At 41.8% G+C, this 19209-nt stretch overlaps 1 protein-coding gene across 18 annotated transcripts in view; it reads right to left on the bottom strand.

Moving 5' to 3' along the window:
* Window positions 1–19209, bottom strand: part of PARD3 (par-3 family cell polarity regulator) — a 760426-nt gene continuing 741217 nt past the window's right edge. For all 18 annotated transcript variants that reach the window (XM_053573215.1, XM_053573201.1, XM_053573216.1 and 15 more), the window contains 2 exons: window positions 7874–8001; window positions 1–443 (listed from right to left, as the gene is read on the bottom strand). In XM_053573215.1, coding sequence (XP_053429190.1) covers window positions 50–443; window positions 7874–8001 — 522 coding nt within the window. In that variant the 3' untranslated portion in view covers window positions 1–49. The remainder of the gene's footprint in view (window positions 444–7873; window positions 8002–19209) is intronic.

Below are 19209 nucleotides of genomic sequence, written 5' to 3'. Positions count from 1 at the left end.
TAGGAAAATGTTTCTTATTGCGTACACCAATCATCCATTCTTCTCGTGCTCAGGAGTAGAAGGGCCTCCCTTTCTCAGGGGTCTGGAGTCTGTTCAGCCTGGCAACCTGAGAGGGCGAGGGGGGCACGTCCTGCCGGAAGGGCCCCTTGGGAGGGGCGTAGTTGGGGTCCTGGACTTTCGTATAGGAGTCATAGTTGCTGGGCCCCTCGGGAACAGGCTGTTTCTTCATTTGCTGCTCTTTCCGCCTCTGCTCCTGGCGAAGAAGCTCCTGAGTCTCTAGCATGACCCTGGCGTTGAAGCCGTGTCCTCCCAGGTAGCCGTTGCGGGAGCCCTGGTAGCTGGAATACCGGGGGTTCTCCTTGGCACTCTGGAAGCCTTCCCCGGGGGAGTAGCTTTGCTCCCAAGAATCCTGGGAGACTGAGCTGGCGTTCTTCCTGCTTTGCCTAGAAAACAAAACCCGACGTTTAGTGCGAGGGTTGGGAGGAGGAGAGGGCAGGGAACGGGAAGGGAAGGATGGGAAGTGAATTTTAATGTTTCAACAGACACTACTGAGTTCTCATCACATGTCCTGTACTGCAGCTGGGGAATTCAAGAACGACTGTCCTCAGCAGGCTCACAGTCTTAGACAAAGTACACAAGCAATGATTAAACGGAAAGAAGAAACAGATTCGGCAGCTATTTAGAAATGGGGTTTGTCTGGGGAGGGACGGTCTGTTCTGTTTAGAGTAACACCATCTCCTGCAATTTAGACACACTGGCAACTCCAGAAGGATGAGCGATGTGGCGGCTTCCGCTGCAGCAGTCATTGCTAGAGTTAGAAAGTTATAATTCCACCCTAAACAAGCAAAACAAGTATTTTACACCACTGCCACCATAATGCCAAGAAACATCCGCTAATACAAAGTGCACGTAATGGATTGCAACGTGAGTTCAGTTACGAAAGATTTACGCCTGAGTCTTTCATGATTAAAAATGCACCAGGCAGACATGATTGCAAGAGGGACTTTACCTAACAATTGCAATCAGTGTAACTGGCTTATTGTACCCTCAATGAATCCCCAACAATAAAAAAAAAAAAAAAAAAAAAAAATGCACCAGGCAGTCCCTTTAAGACCTGGCTTTTGAGTTGTATATATCAGCAATTGACACTCTTCAGAAAACAGGCTCATCAAGACTGTGGAACTTGGGAGTCTGTGGAGTAAGTGCTATTTCCTCCCACATTTTTACCTTCACCTGAAGCCAAGATGACCCACATAAGTCACATTCTTCTACCCTCACTGCCCCCGATAGGGAAATAAATCAGAGTCATACAGAAATTCTGAATTCTTATCACTTCTGTAATAAAAGTTGCACGTGACTTTCAGGAAACATGATTGTCCCGAAACATCTTTAATTTACTATCAAGTCTTTAGATGTTTTTATGAATTTGCAATAAGATTGGCTATGATGAAGTAAAATAATTTTGTGCCAGAAAGGAAGACATGCCCTAATTTTTTTTTTTTTTTGGCCTTGAAAATGGAAGGGGGGGAGAGACAATTGATTAATAAAACAAAACATACTGCTCCATTTATCAATAAGAAAATCATTTGGTGACAGTGTGTACTGCTCAGCCTTCTACATCGATGCTGGCACCATGGCTGAATGTTGGCAAAGACTCACATGGAAAGGAAAATAAGGTTTGTGAAGCCACAGGGTCTCCCGCAGGAGTTGAAGTGACTTGCATTTTGAACATTTCAGAAGGGCCAGGAATATGGTTTGCAATGAAACCTGCCCATTTTCCATATGGCCTAAAATGTTGTCAAGGGCTATTTTCAGTAAGGAAAATAACTTCATGTCCAGCTTCACCTCTTGTTATGTGACATGGATTCACTGGGCACTCACAAGCATGTCCGTCTGGCTCTCTTTTAACAGGAGGCGAACCATTTATTCGTATGATAAGCCAAGGCAAGAATCTTTAGATTTGATGGAATAGTTTATTTACCCAAAGCACTGATTATCTTCCCTTAAAAAGTCATAAATTAATCTGCCCAGAGACATGGATGTTGAAAAGTGGCAGTGTGAAACCAGAGGATTCAACATTCATCATGCAACGTTAATTAAAACAATGAACTTGTTACCGATATGACAGCAGCAAAAGTGGGATTCCTTTAAGACGAGCTGGTTATCAATTTAAAGAAGATCCGAAGCAGGCTGTGGAAATTTCACCTCTTTTTTTCTTCCTTGGCCTGCTAAGATCCACTAATCCCCTTCCTTCTCAGACTGCATGAGGCCGCAACTCTGCAGTGGGTGTGCAGCATAAGTGGAATTCTAAATCATCCCAGGAAGCCGGAATATTTCTATATTTAACCAACAGTGAGAATTCACTGAATGATGTGGGAAAACATTTTTTTTTTGGTAGCTAAAATTTTCTTTCAATTAATCAGCACGGAGAAAAGGAAGCAGACTGCCTGAGGTCTGCAATAAGATGCGTGGGGAAAACGCACCCACAAAGGTGTGTGGACACACATACACTAGCACACTTCCTTGGTAAGGAAGCTAGTGGTATTGAGAAGCTCTTGATTAGGGAGAGAATGAGAAATAAGCTGACTTTAGAGATCAAGAGAAAGAGGCAGATGATAGGAATTTCATACACTTGGAAATTAGCCACGCAGACAGCAGGGCGAGGTGGGAGAGGGGCTTTAAATCAAACAGACAGAGATTCATATCCTGAGTCCATCTCTCGCCAGCTGTTACCCTGGGAGAGTTATGCTCATGGGGTCCAAGGCACCCCATCTGTGAAACAGGCATCATATCTAACCACACATCGTTATGGGGAAAAACAGATGAAATAACCCACGTGAACTGCTTAGAAAAGTGGCATAGTAAATGACTGATCAGTGTCAGAGGAGTAGTTTGAAGACAAAGTCACTGTGCCTTCAAAGATCAGGCTCTGGGTTGGGCACAATGGCTCACATCTGTAATCCCAGCACTTTGGGAGGCTGAGGATGTAGGATGGCTTGAAGCTAGAAGTTCAAGATCAGCCTGAACAAGGTCTTGAACTTCAAGACCCTGTCTCTACTAAAAGTAGAAAAATTAGCCAGGCGTGAGGTTGCTGTGAGTCCAAGAGTTTGAGGTTGCCTGCCTGTACTCCCAGCTACTCAGGAGGATCACTTGAGCCCAGGGGTATAAGGCTACAGTGAGCTATGATGATGCTACTGTACACTAGCCAGGGTGACAGAGTAAGACCCTGTCTCAAAAAATAAAAGAAAATAATAAATTAAAAAATTAGACTCTAGGTTGGGTGGGGGGTGAGGTATCTTTCTAACCAAAGAAGGAAAAAAAAAAAAAAAAAGGTTAGCTTTCACTTCCTTGGTCTGAGGGATTGGGTAGAGACCCTACAGCAGAGAAACGCACCAAAGAAAAACTACAGAGCCCTTATGACACAGGGCAACTCCACAAACCCTGCCACAGAGACCAGAAAAAAGCCTGGGTTTGGAAACCCATGTTCTTTCCATCGTCCCGTGATCCCTGTCAAACAACACATACAAACTCTTGGGCTCACAGCAACTTCACGTCTGGCTAATTTTTCAACACAGAGTTTTGTTTGGTCCTACAATAAGCGGACCGGAAATTTCAGAAGCCACTCAAAGCACATAGTTTGGCAATAACTAATGTTACAATGATCTCTGGCAGGACCTGAGGACCATCATCACATAGAGACTTAAACCAAAGCCTTGGGCTGGGCACAGTGGCTCATGCCTGTAATCCTAGCACTCTGGGAAACCTGGGTGGGTGGATTGCTTGAGCTCAGGAATTTACAACCAGCTTCAGCAAAAGTGAGACTCCATCTCTACTAAAAATAGAAAAATTAGCCAGATAGGTGACGGGCACCTGTAGTCCCACGACTTGGGAGGCTGAAGCAAGAGGATTGCGTGAGCCCAAGAGTTTGGGGTTGCTGTGAGCTCTGACGCCACGGCACTCTAACCAGGGCAACAAAGTGAGACTCTGTCTCAAAAAGCCCCCAAAACAAAAACACCCAAGGACCCGATGCTTAAGGAAGGCCATTGAGGGGACCTGGAAGGATGAAGACAGATAGGAAAACAAGGCTGAGAAATTGGTGGGCAAATTGGAGACATAATGAAGGGCCTGCTGCACACACAGCCAGGAGGTGAGGTGTGTGCACAGCAAGGCAGCCAGACAGCAGCAGAGGTGAAGCTGAGGAAGGAGAGAGAGATGAAGAAGGAATGGAGAGACCACAGGAAAAGAAAATAAAGAGGAATATTTAATCAAGGACCTTACGGCTTGTTACCACTGCCTACAACCGCACATGCCTCAGTTCCATTTGATAGCTGCCTTTTGGCCACTAAGGAAAAAAACTAATTTAGCAATCAAAAAAAGATGATGGTCCAAGGATATAAAATCTCAGTTAGACAAGATGAATGTAAATTTTCGAGTTGTGTTGCACAGGGTGGTGAATATAGTTAATAATAGAATATCACATATTTCAAAATTGCTAGGAAAGTAAATTTCAGATGTTCTCACTACAAAAAAAAAAAAGGAAAGAAAGAAAAAACAAAATGTAGGGGCAGTTCCTGTAGCTCAAAGGAGTAGGGCACTGGCCCCATATGCAGGAGGTGGTGGGTTCAAACCCAGCCCCGGCCAAAAAAAAAAAAGGAATCTAAAAAAAAATCTAAAAGGAATGCAAAAAAAACAAAAGGAATCTTAAAAAAAAAAAAAAAAGGTAAGTATTCAAGGTGATGGCTTTGTTAACTAGCTTGATTTAATTATCCCACATTATGTTCAGGAATCCTAACATCACTTTGTGCCCCATAAAGTGATACCAACATATATTGTCAACTGACAATGAAAAAAAATCAGCTTTCCAAAAGAAAACGAAACACCTTAGTCTGATGCAGAGTTGAGTGTGGGGCCACACAGGTTTCCCTTAACCCCGCCATCTAGGGTTACCGCCTGGCCTGCGTTTCTTACTGACGTTCCAAATGTAACTTGAATTCTGCCCATAGATTTTCTTAATTACAGTTATAATTTACAAACCACTCTGGCTTATACACATCTCTCTAATTCAAACCACCTTATCTAATGCAACGGATACAATGCCTTGACCATTTGTTTTCTTTTATGCTCCACTTTGTAACTGAATGTTCTTGGGGGCGGGGGTGGAGGGGCGCAATCTTTTCGGTTTCAAATGCCATACCAACTTGTTTGGACAAAACTCCGCTAATTGTCAACATCCGAAAAGCAGAGGTCAAGTGTCTTTGAAGACTAGCACATGGCAGAAACTTGGACTTGACCTGAGCTCATGTGGGTTGTTGCTGTTCCCTGGCTCCTGGACCTCCTGTTTGCTTTCTTGAGCGTCCTCCAGCTCTCGGCCCATAGCCCATCTCTGAGGGGTGTAGCTTTCACCCTACCAAGCTGGGTGCAGGGCTCTGCATGCCTCATCCCCATCACACACGTAAAGATTCACCTGGCGAAATTACTCCCTCAAAGGAGGCAGGAACACGATGTCGAAGCCGACCAGCCCCTCTTGCCGAAACTTACATAACTCTTTAATTGGGGGATGTCTGCTTTTCTCATCTCTAAGTAGGATAACGTGACTAAAAATAGGCAGCTACAATTAACCCAGAGAAAACGTTTCTGGTATTTAGGGACATGCTAAATAACAGTGGTGGCTCTGGCAGTAGCAGCGGCAACCCTCTCCTGGGTGTAAATATAGATACTGCTACAAAGCGCTCTGCTGATGAAGAGGGGCAGAGAAAGGAGAGAAGGGCTGGGCGTGAAGAAGGCTGAGGAGCCTAGGACACAGGCACAGAGGGGTGCAGGAGCTGCTCTGGAATGTGACCAACAGGTCAGTGGAAGCATCTCTCTGCAGGAGCACGGGACCCTAATCCCAGCTCCCTCCCTGCCTTCCAGGCCAGTCTCTCCTCCTTTCCCATTTCACTCCTTGAGCTACACGCACTTGGTTGTGTTTCTCCTTTATTCCTTACAAATGTGCTCAAACACAGTGACATTTGCCAATACAAATAAGTGGCCTCAGTACGGACAACACCATTCGCACAAGCTATGAAGTGCTATGGCCCGTCCACCCTCGTGGCCATGGCAGCAGGGCCACCACCACCAGGTGGGTCCATTCATCCGAGTCCACACGTCCACCTTCCCGATGGAACGCGTGCCACACAGGCTGGGAGAGGGGACCTGTGTGCAGTTCTTCGAGTGCTTGGCTTTTGATTCACTCATACAGGGGCTTTCTCCCAGTGGGCGGGAGGTCACAGAGGGGAACTCTACCCCTGTTAATATCCCAAACATGGGAACAGAAAGCCCTGATAGCAAAGGGCTTTATACAGTAATGGCGTAGGGCAGGCATCCTCAAACTTTTTAAACAGGGGGCCAATTCACGGTCCCTCAGACCATTGGAGGGCTGGACTATAGTTTAAAAAAAAAACTATGAACAAATCCTAGGCACACTGCACATATCTTATTTTGAAGTAAAAAAACAAAATGGGAACAAATACAATCACACCACCTCGTGTGGCCCACGGGCCGCTGTTTGAAGACCCCTGGCTTAGGGCATGGGCAGGTTTGGGTGTGAATTACTGGCAAAATCACCTCCTCGCTATGTGACCTTGGGAGAAGTTATTTAATTTCTCTGAGATGTTTTCTGTTAATGCAATATGATCTCGAAGGTCCTGCCCAAATCTAAACTTTAAAGATTCCTAACCTAGAGCAGGCTAAATAACTTAGTGGGTAATTCTCCTATTTAAAATAAAATATAATTTACTACTCACAGGAGATATAACCATATGTAATGATAAAGAACATTTTGTTTTTCATTTTTTGAATGAGCAAGTTATCACAATTGTCATTCACAGCCCCGTTCCCTTGGCTGACCTGTGTCAGGCTGACCTGATTTAACATTTAGGGACTCACCTTTGTTGGAAATCGAAATCAAGGTCATTTTTCCATTAGTCAGTTAAGCACACACAGACAAGTATTTGGTACCCTACAAAATTGTTTTTACTCAAATTCTGAACTGTCTACTTGATGTCAACATGGCAAAAAGATGTTTTTCCACTGAAAATGTTTTTGTTACCGGTTTTGAAATAGGACAATAAATGCCTGTAAGAACTGTGACCACAGGAGTGACCTGTTCAGGGAAGTTTGCAAAGCTGAATTTATTTTATTCGTTACTATGCCTAGAATAAATACTTCGACTGGAAAAATGGCACCATCTCAAGGCATTAGGGCTCAATGACCTGAGAGGTTTTTAGTCCTTGGACAGAGAAGACCTGGGTTGGAGGTGGGTGCCCACCTGGGGGAAGCCGAGCACATGGGCCTTTTCTGCTGGGTTATAGCTAATGAGGGGGGCATCTCTGGGACACTCTGAGTCCAGCAGCAGCGGTGATGGGGTGACAACAGAAGGGTGAGCTGTGGACTGCTGATCCTACATATGCATGTTTTATGGAGCATTCACTCCATCCATTTACGGAGCTCTAGATTTGCAAAGTATCATTTATTCTAGTTATCCTATAAGCTAAGCCAAATAAGTAAGAGTTGTCTTTCCACTGTACAGTAGAAAAATCTGTCTTGTTCCTGGCCACATGGGAAACAGCAGACCCAATACCAGAACCCAGGTCTGACCCCTGAGCCTGGTACCCATGTATCAAGTCACTTCACTTTCGGTCTGGGAGCTTTCGGGGGAAAATGTTGGCATCTGCTGAAACACTCTGCTTTCTAGTCTTCTGGTGGTACCCTGAGACACCTCCCCCCCCCAAACTGAACAAGGACTACCACCCTCCATTTGCTGGTTTCTCTGTGACTGCCTGGGCAACTTGGGAAGGAGTGTTTCCTACAGGGTGAGGGGGCTCTGAACACACACCGTGGCAGGGAGCTGTACTGGCGCTGGGCCTGCTGGAAGTTCTCTCGCTCCTCCTGCCGCTGCCTCTGCAGCTGCACCTCCACGGACACCGAGTGTCGCCCGCTCTGTGCTGGTGGCCTGGAGTTGGGCTAGAGGAGAAAAATGCAAATCATTAACCAGGAGAAACAACACATGAAACTGGCTGACTCAATTTTAGCGCTCAGAAATTGGCTCAGGAACATCGTGCAAACTCTGTGATTTTTTTTTTTTTTTTTCAAAATCACGTTTCTTTGAGGAAAGAGAAATATCAATGCTCTAAGAGCCCCAAATATTCCGTCATTTTAAACTGTGATTTTTGGCGTTGGCATGTGGTTTAAGAGAGAGAGATCAACCGCCCGGTCTTCTTACTGAGGTTTGGTAAATACCAACGTTAGACACCTGTCTATATTTCTTGTATATACTACAAAGACAAGGAGAGCAAGGATGCTCAGAAGACTAGAGGAAATGAATGCCGTAAAATAACAAATAAAAATTTGCTACAATGATTCACAAATGCAGGGAAGTCTAAGAGCACACAGTTGAAAGTTGCTGTGCTGGTGGAATTTTGGGGTAGTTATACATACTAGTCTCATGGTAGGATACAATATAGTTGATTCCCCTTTCACTACAAGATGACAGGTAAGGCCGGGCACGCACAGTGGTTCACAGCTGTTATTACAGCACTCTGGGAGGCTGAGGCAGGTGGATTGCTTGAGCTCAGGAGTTTGAAACGGGCCTGAGCAAGAGTGAAACTCTGTCTCTAAAACTATCTGGGCACTGTGGCAGGTGCCTGCAGTCCCAGCTACTCGGAGGCTGAGGCAAGAGGATGGCTTGAGGCCAAGAGTTTGAGGTTGAGCTTGCTGAGGGCTATGATGTCACAGTATTCTACTGAGGGTGACAAAGGGAGATTGTCTAAACAACAAACAAACAAACAAACAACAACAACAAAAAAACAGTTAAGTTTTGAGCCAAGATTATAGTTTGAACTTGGTTCTATTAGCCACGGGCAGGTCTTTTTCCATCTATGAATGGCAGCCAGATAGGGAACAGAAAAACTATTGAAAGAATAAACCTAAAAGCTAATAGCTACTTAAACTGGTTATCAGGTAATGCGTTTTACCTTGGTTATTAGGAAATACAGTTTTCCCTGGGCTAATCATGCCCTGTAGAGAAATTTGCAATCCTTCTGGCTAAGTGCTTTGGCCAGCAGGTCAGCTGTGGATTGGTGCCTCTCACCAAAATCAGATGATTGAATATGCATGTTGTGCTGAGTAGGTGAAGTCCCTGCGGACATGTCAACTTCTCACGGACAGTTGTCCCTGTACCTCTAGATCTGGCCTTTTGAAATGAAAGTAGCTCTGATCAAAATAGACAGTGGTGCCTCTGACTTTACAAAACGTCTAACAATGGTTTGTCGCAGCATCAATGGCGGGCCCTCTTAAGTAATCCTTTTTGATGCATGCTAACCTCTTTTCCCCAACTGTGCTGCTCAACATTGGGCACCAGGCATATTCTCAGAGAAGAAGGTCTGTTAGAAACAGGTTATTGATTTTTCTTTTAGAGTTGAAAGCCAGTGGAACACTGTGACCCTCCAATAATTTTCTAAAATAACAGAGTCTTAGCATTCATTTGGAGAGGTGTTAAGATAACATGGGGCCTTGTTACCTAAAGGATGGCTCCTATGGTGGGCCGGCTTTGTGGCTGGACACAAATTAACCTCCATCTCTTGTTGTCTTTCTGCCAGGCCAGCGCCACCTTATTTGTTGATAGACAATAAAGAGACAGTAGATAGGACAAAAATTTCAAAGCATATGGGCATCATCAGTGAGCATATTAAAAATATCCCGATACAAAAATAATGTGCAAGAAGATTAAGCTTTACGATACCCCGGTCTCTAACTCGGCGATGTTTATAACCACACTTGTGGAACAAATGTGTGTTCAGAGACCCGCTTTGCAACACCGTTCAAATAACACATCGGTGGTGCCTGCAGCAAGAAAAACACTTCCCTGAGTGATTTCTGCTTATGCAAACAAAGCTTCAACCAATTGTTCATCAACTCTATTAAAGAAGTCAGATGTTTTCTTCCATGACACTTGATGACGGGTGGCCACAAGGGACTTGAACTCGTTTATTGTTCATTGAGAACCATGGGGAGCTTGGGAGAAGCCACTGGATGGAGAAAAACCAAAGCAAGCAAAAATAACCACATAATTTCCTTCACGCCCTCAGAAGAACCACATTTTCCTTTCCTTTTCACTTGGTAAAAGCTATACACATGTGTCAAGCAGTCTTGAAAGGCCTGGAGTTCTGTGGCGAGATTTAGTAACCAGCTTTTTAAACTCATGCTGTTCTGTGACACACGGCTTGCAGAGATGTGAAAGGAAAATGCAAGGTCTTGTAGAAATTTCAGGTGTATTTTTAAGTTGTTTCTCTCGGAGGCCTGGAAATTTGATTCTGACAGAGAAAAAGAAAGTTGCAGGGCCTTTGTTTTCTCAACAGTGTGTTTTCTGCCACTGTTCACCTCCAACTTTATCCTCTGTAAGCATCTTTTGGATTTTTCTGAACTCCAGTAATGCAATTATCAGCATATGGGGCCCAAAAAACTTCAAATGAGTTTGGTGTCAGCAAACTGACGTGTGTCGTCCAATCGTGCTCACAAGGATGAAACATAAAACATCAGCCCCACCATTAATATTCTGTTCCATTTCATTTTTCAGAACATGTAAAAGGGTAGGTTATTAAAGAGAACCACCCTTATCTTGGAGATGAGACTTTAAAGTTTCATGACCAGTCCATACCAACATGACCAGTCCATACCAACAACTAAAAAAAGTTCATACTGGTTAAGTTTTACATTTGGCCTTAATAAAAAGTCACTTTTCTGATTCACAATTTCAATGAAGATCTCATTAAAAATGTTAATTGTGGGAAGAGTATTAGCAATCCTGACTTTTGGATACTATGGTTTTAATTCCTATGGCAGAAATAGAATAATAATGTATCTGAATTCAAAAAAAAAAAAAAGGAAGGAGGGAGGGAAGTGAGAGAGGGTGGAAGGGAGGCAGAGGAGGGGAGAGGGGAGGGAAAGAAATTTGTAGACTCACAGACAAGTGCATATTTTCAAAATAACATCAACAATTACTACAACAAAGTAACATTGTTCAGGGAAATATATGCATAGGCATAATTGTAATAATTCTGGAGATTCACCAGGTAACAAGGCAAACCTCTGTTTTAACAGTGCAAATTACAAATAACCCTTGTGATGAAAATGGTTACAAGCCATGACCTTTTAAAACAAAAAATAGCCAAGGCTGCCGAGGTCATTATACCAATAGAGATGGTAAGGCAGAAATAAATACGTGACTATCTACCACACCGCACGCAGGAGGGCCGAGACACACCAATCTCTCTATGTACAGAGAGATTCTCTTATGTTTAAAACCATAAGGGGAGAATGTGCATGCTGCTTTGGTAAGTAAGTTACAAAGCACGTTATCTTTATTGTGATGATAAAGGGATAGTATTCAAAGCTGGAGGAAGCTACATAATTTTGGTATCAGTGTAAAACAGAACACAAAAAACATCTTGGAGTGTTCAGTGAATTAAATCATTAAGTAAGCTTTTCTCTCAAATAAAATCATTATTGTTTCAATGTAGAAAAGTAAAACACAAAACACGAATTATAAAAATGTAAAACAAAATAGCTAACATATAGTTAACAGGCTAAAGAACAAAATAAACACAGCTCAAAGTCTCAGCCCTAACTAACTAGAATTAGGTAATGTTGTGAAACTTTTACAGTTTAATATTAAACTTTTTTATTATTACGTTGCTACTCATGAAGTGAAATCATCACGGTTTTAACATTTATATAAAATATCCAATGTTTTTAAACCCTGATTAGTTTTCTTCATATAGATAAGAAAAATAGTGTGTAAACATATGAGGCCAATTAAGTTTGTGAACTCATTCTAGAAAAAGTGCTACGGACCTGTTGAATATCACTACAGTCACCTTTGAGTACTCACCTTGGGAAGCTATGCACCCATGTCAACGCTTAGTCTACCCTTCAAAGCAATTTGGTAATTTTTTCTGAATGGCCATCTGTTGTTGTATGAGGGCTGAAAATTAAGTTCACAGACTCATCTTAGAACAAGTGCTTTGAAGGGTGGACTAGGTGCTGGCTCAGTGCAGAGCTTCTCGAGGGGAGGACTTCAGAGGTGGCTGTAGTGATAGGCACCAATGAAGTACGCAGCACGTTTTCTAGGATGGGTTTACGGGCTTAATAGTCCAGCCTCACAAGCATGTGTGCACGTGTATATATACACACACACATATAGGTAATATTCTTATCAATGATGGTTTGGGGCAGGTCTTCTGCTACTTAAATTATGAATAATAAAAATCTTCCGAATTTCACATGTCCAAGGACCTACACAGAAAACAAAAAGTAAAACACAAAATGTCTGTGTGCCCTGAATGGAGGCCAGGGATAAAGCTGATGAGGAGAATGAGGCTGATGATGACAACAACAAAAATCCCTCTGAGATTTAGAATTTTTGTTCGAGCAATTCAAATACACTGTAACTCTGATATGAATTCCATATACTGATAAAATAGTACTTTATTTTTTGAGACAGAGCCTCACTCCTTTGCCCTGGGTAGAGTGCCGTGGCAACATAGCTCACAGCAACCTCAGACTCCTGGTTTCCAGTGATCCTTCTTGCCTCCGCCTCCAGAGTAGCTGGAACTACAGGTGCCCACCACGACAACTGGCTGTTTTTTCCCCTATTTTCAGTAGAGCAGGGTCTCACTCTTGCTCAGGCTGGTCTTGAACTCCTGTGCTCAAGCAATCCACCTGCCTCGGCCTCCCAGAGTGCTAGGAATTACTGGTGTAAGCCACCCTGCCTGGCGAAAATGGTACATTAGAGATTTGATAGAGGACAGCAACAATTTTGATGCCATTAAATCATGTAAAGAGTGTAAATTATTTCCCTGTTGGCAATTATTTTCTATGTGGGTTGTGGGTCATTAAAAAGTTTGAGATATACAAAAATGAAGAAACTTAAAATCCATGTGCACAGGAACAGATGAAGCCCTCCCAGCAACTCTGATGAGCCGAGCAAGTTGAAACTGGCACAGTGAATCAGAAAGGGCACTGTCGACTATGTTTCTCAGAAGTACAATAACAGACCACAACACAGACTGTCTCAAAACTTTCGTAGTAACCCATGTATAGTAGACTTATTGCACTTACACCGTTTAACCAAAATGAAGTTACCTTCTGTCTGTCTCTCCTGCATCCCCAGCCCTCTGCCCACTCGGCATCACACCTCTCCTGCCCCTGGAATGTTTAAAACCTGAATTGCTGGGCGGCGCCTGTGGCTCAAGGAGTAGGGCGCCGGTCCCATATGCCGGAGGTGGCGGGTTCAAACCTAGCCCTGGCCAAAAACCAAAAATAAAATAAAATAAAATAAAAGCTGAATTGCTACTAACGACCTGAGTAGTGGTTGAGACATCTGCAATGCATGCCCACTTTCCTCAAAAAGTTTTTATAGGGCGGTGCCTGTGGCTCAGTGAGTAGGGCGCCGGCCCCATATGCCGAGGGTGGTGGGTTCAAACCCAGCCCTGGCCAAACTGCAACAACAACAAAAAAAGAAATAGCTGGGTGTTGTGGCAGGCGCCTGTAGTCCCAGCTGCTTGGGAGGCTGAGGCAAGAGAATCGCGGAAGCCCAAGAGTTAGAGGTTGCTGTGAGCCGTGTGATGTCATGGCACTCTACCCGAGGGTGGTACAGTGAGACTCCGTCTCTACAAAAAAAAAAAGTTTTATAAATTCATGTTTTGTTCATCTTTTTTTATTATTAAATCATAGCTGTGTACATTAATGTGATCATGGGGCATCATACACTGGTTAACATAGCCTTCCTGGCATTTTCTTAGTTATTGTGTTAAGACATTTACATTCTACATTTACTAAGTTTCAAATGTACCCTTGTAAGATGCACCACAGGTGTAATCCCAACAATCACCCTCCCTGCGTCCATCCTCCCCCCTCCCTCCCCTCCCTCTTCCCCTTCCCCATATTCTTAGGTTATAGCTGGGTTATAGCTTTCATATGAAAGCCATAAATTAGTTTCATAGTAGGGTTGAGTACATTGGGTACTTTTTCTTCCATTCTTGAGATACTTTACTAAGAATATGTTCCAGCTCAATCCATGTAAACATGATAGAGGTAAAGTCTTCATCTTTCTTTAAGGCTGCATAATATTCCATGGTGTACATATACCACAATTTATTAATCCATTCATGGATGGATGGGCACTTGGGCTTTTTCCATGACTTAGCAATTATGAATTGGGCTGCAATAAACATTCTGGTACAAATATCTTTGTTATAACGTGATTTTTGGTCTTCTGGGTATATACCTAGTAGAGGAATTATAAGATTGAATGGCAGATCTATTTTTAGATCTCTAAGTGTTCTCCAAACATCTTTCCAAAAGGAATGTATTAATTTGCATTCCCACCAGCAGTGTAGAAGTGTTCCCTTTTCTCCACATCCACGCCAACATCTCTGGTCTTGGGATTTTGTGATATGGGCTAATCTTACTGGAGTTAGATGATATCTCAATGTGGTTTTGATTTGCATTTCTCTGATGATTAAAGATGATGAGCATTTTTTCATATGTCTGTAGGCCGTGTGTCTGTCTTCTTCAGAGAAGTTTCTCTTCAAGTCCCTTGCCCAGCCTGCAATTGGGATCACTTGTTCTTTTCTTGCTTATACATTTGGGTTCTCTGTGGATTCTGGTTATTAAACCTTTGTTGGAGACATAACCTGCAAATATCTTCTCCCATTCTGAGGGCTATTTGCTTGCTTCACTTACTATGTTCTTGGCTGTGCAGAAGCTTTTTAGTTTGATCAGGTCCCAGTAGTGTATTTTTAAAGCTGCTTCAATTGCCCGGGGGATCCTCCTCATAAAATACTTGCCTAGACCGATTTCTTCAAGAGTTTTCCCTGCACTCTCTTCTAGTAGTTTTCTAGGTTCATGTCTTAAGTTTAAATCTATAATCCAGTGAGAGTCTATCTTAGTTAATGGTGAAAGGTGTGGGTCCAGTTTCAGTCTTCTACAGATTGCCAACCAGTTCACCCAGAACCATTTGTTAAATAGGGAATCTTTTCCCCACTGAATGCTTTTAATTGGCTTGTCAAAGATCAAAAAACGGTAAGTAGCTGGATTCATCTCTTGGTTCTCTATTCTGCTCCAGACATCTACTTTCTCTGCTTTTGTGCCAGTACCATGCCATTTTGATCACTATCGATTTATAGTATAGTCTGAGGTCTGGTAGCGTGATTCCTCCTGCTTTGTTTTTATTTCTGAGTAATGTCTTGGCTATTCGAGATTTTTTCTGATTCCATATAAAACAAAGTATTATTTTTTCAAGATCTTTAAAGTATGACAGTGGAGCTTTAATAGGGATTGCATTAAAATTGTATATTGCTCTGGGTAGTATGGACATTTTAACAATGTTGATTCTTCCCAGCCATGAGCATGGTATGTTTTTCCATTTGTTAACATTTTCAGCTATTTCTTTTCTTAGAGTTTCATAGTTCTCTTTATAGAGAACTTTCACGTCCTTCGTTAGATAAACTCCCAAATATTTCATCTTCTTTGGCACTACTGTGAACGGAATACAGTCCTTGACTATTTTTCCAGCTTGACTATTGTTGGTATATACAAAGGCTACTGATTTATGAATGTTCATTTAGTAACCTGAGATGATGCTGTATTCCTTGATCACTTCTAAGAGTTTTGTAGTAGAATCCCTGGTGTTTTCCAGATATATAATCATATCATCTGTAAACAGCAAAAGTTTGATTTCTTCTGACCCTATATGGATATCCTTGATCTCCTTTTGTTCCCTAATTGTGGTGGCCAAAACTTCCATTACAATGTCAAAGAGCAGTGGAGACAATGGGCAGCCTTGTCTGGTTCCTGATCTGAGTGGAAATGATTTCAATTTAACTCCATTCAATACGATATTGGCTGTGGGTTTGCTGTAGATGGCTTCTATCAGTTTAAGAAATGTCCCTTCTATATCAATTTTCTTAAGTGTTCTGATCATGAAGGGATGCTGGATATTATCAAAAACTTTTTATGCATCAATTGAGAGAATCATATGGTCTCTGGTTTTTAATTTGTTTATGTGCTGAATTATATTTATAGATTTACGTATATTGAACCAGCCCTTGAGACCCTGGGATAAAACCGACTTGGTCATGATGTATAATTTGTTTGATGTGTTGCTGGATTCTGTTTGTTAGGATCTTGTTGAATATTTTTGCATCTATATTCATTCGTGATATTGGTCTATAGTTTTCTTTTCTTGTTGGGTCTTTTCCTGTTTTGGGGATCAGGGTGATGTTTGTTTCATAGAACATGTTGGGTAGTCTTCCTTCTTTTTCTATATTTTGGAACAGGTTGAGTAATATAGGTACTAATTCCTCTTTAAAGTTTGGTAGAATTCTGATGTGAAGCCATCTGGTCCCGGGCTTTTCTTTTTAGGGAGATTTTGTATGGTTGATGCTATTTCAGAACTTGATATTGGCCTGTTCAACATTTCCACTTGATTCTGCCTAAGTCTTGGAAGGTGACGTGGTTCCAAGTATTGGTCAATTTCCTTCAGATTTTCATATTTCTGAGAATAAAGTTTCTTGTAATATTCATTAAGGATTTTTGAATTTCTGAGGAGTCTGTTGTTATTTTGTCTTTGTCATTTCTGATTGATGAGATTAGAGATTTTACACTTTTTTTTTTTCCTGGTTAGGTTAGCCAAAGGTTTATCTATTTTATTAACCTTTTCAAAAAACCAACTTTTTGATTTATTGATCTGTTGTATAATTCTTTTGTTTTCAACTTCATTTAATTCTGCTCTAATTTTGGTTATTTCTTTTCTCCTACTAGGTTTGGGGTTGGAATGTTCTTCCTTTTATAGTTGCTTGAGATGTCCCAGTAAGTTGTTAACTTCCTCTCTTTCTGTTCTCTTAAGGAAGGCTTGCAGTGCTATAAATTTCCCTCTTAGGACTGCCTTTGCGATATCTCAGAGGTTCTGATAATTTGTGTCTTCATTGTCATTTTGTTCCAAAAATTTGGCAATTTCCTTCTTAATCTCTTCTCTGACCCAGCTATCATTCGGCATAAGGTTATATAACTTCCATGTTTTTGTATGAGTATGCAGATTCCTGCTGTTACTGAGTTCAACTTTTATTCCATGGTGGTCCGAGAAGCTGCAAGGAATAATTTCTATCCTGTAAATTTACTGACGTTAGACTTGTGACCTAAGATGTGATCGATTTTCGAGTATGTTCCGTGGGCTGATAAGAAGTATGTGTATTCAGTTTTGTTGGGATGAAATGTTCTGTTAATGTCTGCTAAATCCAAATGTTGGATGGTTAGGTTTAAATCTAAAATTTCTTTGCTCAACTTCTTATTGGAGGATCGATCCAACACTGCCAAAGGAGTGTTGAAATCTCCTACTATCATGGAACTAGAGGAAATCAAGTTGCTCATGTCTGTTAGAGTTTCTCTTATAAATTGAGGTGCATTCTGGTTTGGTGCAAAATATTAATAATTGAAATCTCATCATATTGAGTATTACCATTAACAAATATGAAGTGACCACTCTTATCCTTCCTTACTTTTGTTGGTTTAAAGCCTATTGTATCTGCAAATAGAATTGCAACACCTGCTTTTTTCTGATTACCATTTGCCTGGAATATGGATGACCATCCTTTCACCCTGAGTCCGTATTTGTCTTTTAAGGTAAGATGTGACTCTTGTATACAACAAATATCTGGCCTGAATTTTCGTATCCAGTCAGCTAACCTGTAGCTCTTTAGAGGATAGTTTAAGCTGTTCACATTAACGGAGAATATTGGTAAGTCTGGTAAAATTTTGGGTATCGAGTTTTTCGAAAGTCCAGTGTACATTTTTAATCCATTCGCCACTGTGGAAGTTGGAGTTTGATAAAAAGTTTCTGAGTGAGTTTATTTTTGTGGTAGAGGATTGGGCTGGTCATTATGGAGGATAGGTCTGAGAATACTCTGAAGACCTGGTTTGGTTATGGAAAATTTCTTCAACATATGAATGTCATTAAAGTATTTAATTTCTCCATCATAAATGAAACTCAGTTTAGCTGGATACAGGATCTGGGGTTGAAAGTTAGTTTGCTTTAGGAGATTAAAAGTCGATGACCACCCTCTTCTGGCTTGAAAAGTTGTAGCAGAGAGATCTGCAGTCATTCTAATATTGTTCCCTTTGTAGGTAATGGATTTCTTATGTCTGACTGCTTTCAGAATTTGCTCCTTCATATTAACTTTAGTGAAGTTAATTATGATATGCCTGGGGGAATGTCTTATTTGGATTGAGTCATGCTGGGGTTCTGAAACTGTCTGCTATTTGAATTTCAGAATCTCTTGGCATGCCTGGAAAATTCTTTTTCATAATTTCATGGAGAAGGGACTCTGTGCCTTACGAGGCCACTTCATCACTTTCAGGGATTCCAATGAGGAGGATATTAGCTTTCTTTGAATTATCCCAGAGCTCTCTGAGAGAATGATCCATTTTTGTTCTCCATTTCTCTTCCTCTTTGAGAGTTTGGGAGCGTTCAAAGGCTTTGTCTTCAATGTCAGAAATCCTTTCTTCTGCTTGCTCCAGTCTGCTACTGAGGGATTCTACTATATTTTTCAGATCTTTGAGGGCTGCAAATTCTTGCTTCAGTGCATCAAAATCTTTTGTGGTTTTGTCTTTAAATTTGTTAAATTCTTGAGACAACTTTTGAATTGCTCCTCGAATTTCTAATTCCAAATTTTCCTCCATTCTATTAATCTTGTTTGCAATCCAAATTCTGAATTCAATTTCTGACATCTCAGCCAGGTGTTTATGAATGGGTTCTTCAGTTAAATCTGCCATATCTTTCCTCGGGGGGCGGGGGGGTTGATCTTTTCTGGTTATTCATGTTACCAGAGTTTTTCCGCTGATTCCGCGGTTTGTGGTTGTTTTACACCATTTGATTTTTCCCCTGGAGCTTTGTTGAGGACCTGTACAGAGCTATGGCCTGAGAAACTGGGGACCTGTTTGGTGTGGTGGGGCTAAGTGGTTCTGTCTTGTTTTTAGCTGGTCTCTGTTCGACCCTGGTGAAACCTACAACCACACATCCAGGGCACCACCTGAATAGTTCTCGGGCAATTGGCTCAGTTCAAAAGGTCCAAATCAATTGTCTCAGTCAGCACCTGTCTCAGGTGGGAGAGTTTA

The sequence above is a fragment of the Nycticebus coucang genome, chromosome 20, assembly GCF_027406575.1.
Source record: "Nycticebus coucang isolate mNycCou1 chromosome 20, mNycCou1.pri, whole genome shotgun sequence".
NCBI classification, from domain to species: Eukaryota; Metazoa; Chordata; class Mammalia; order Primates; family Lorisidae; genus Nycticebus; species Nycticebus coucang.
Note: the sequence above shows the minus strand (reverse complement) of the source record. Positions and strands in the feature narration are given on the sequence as shown.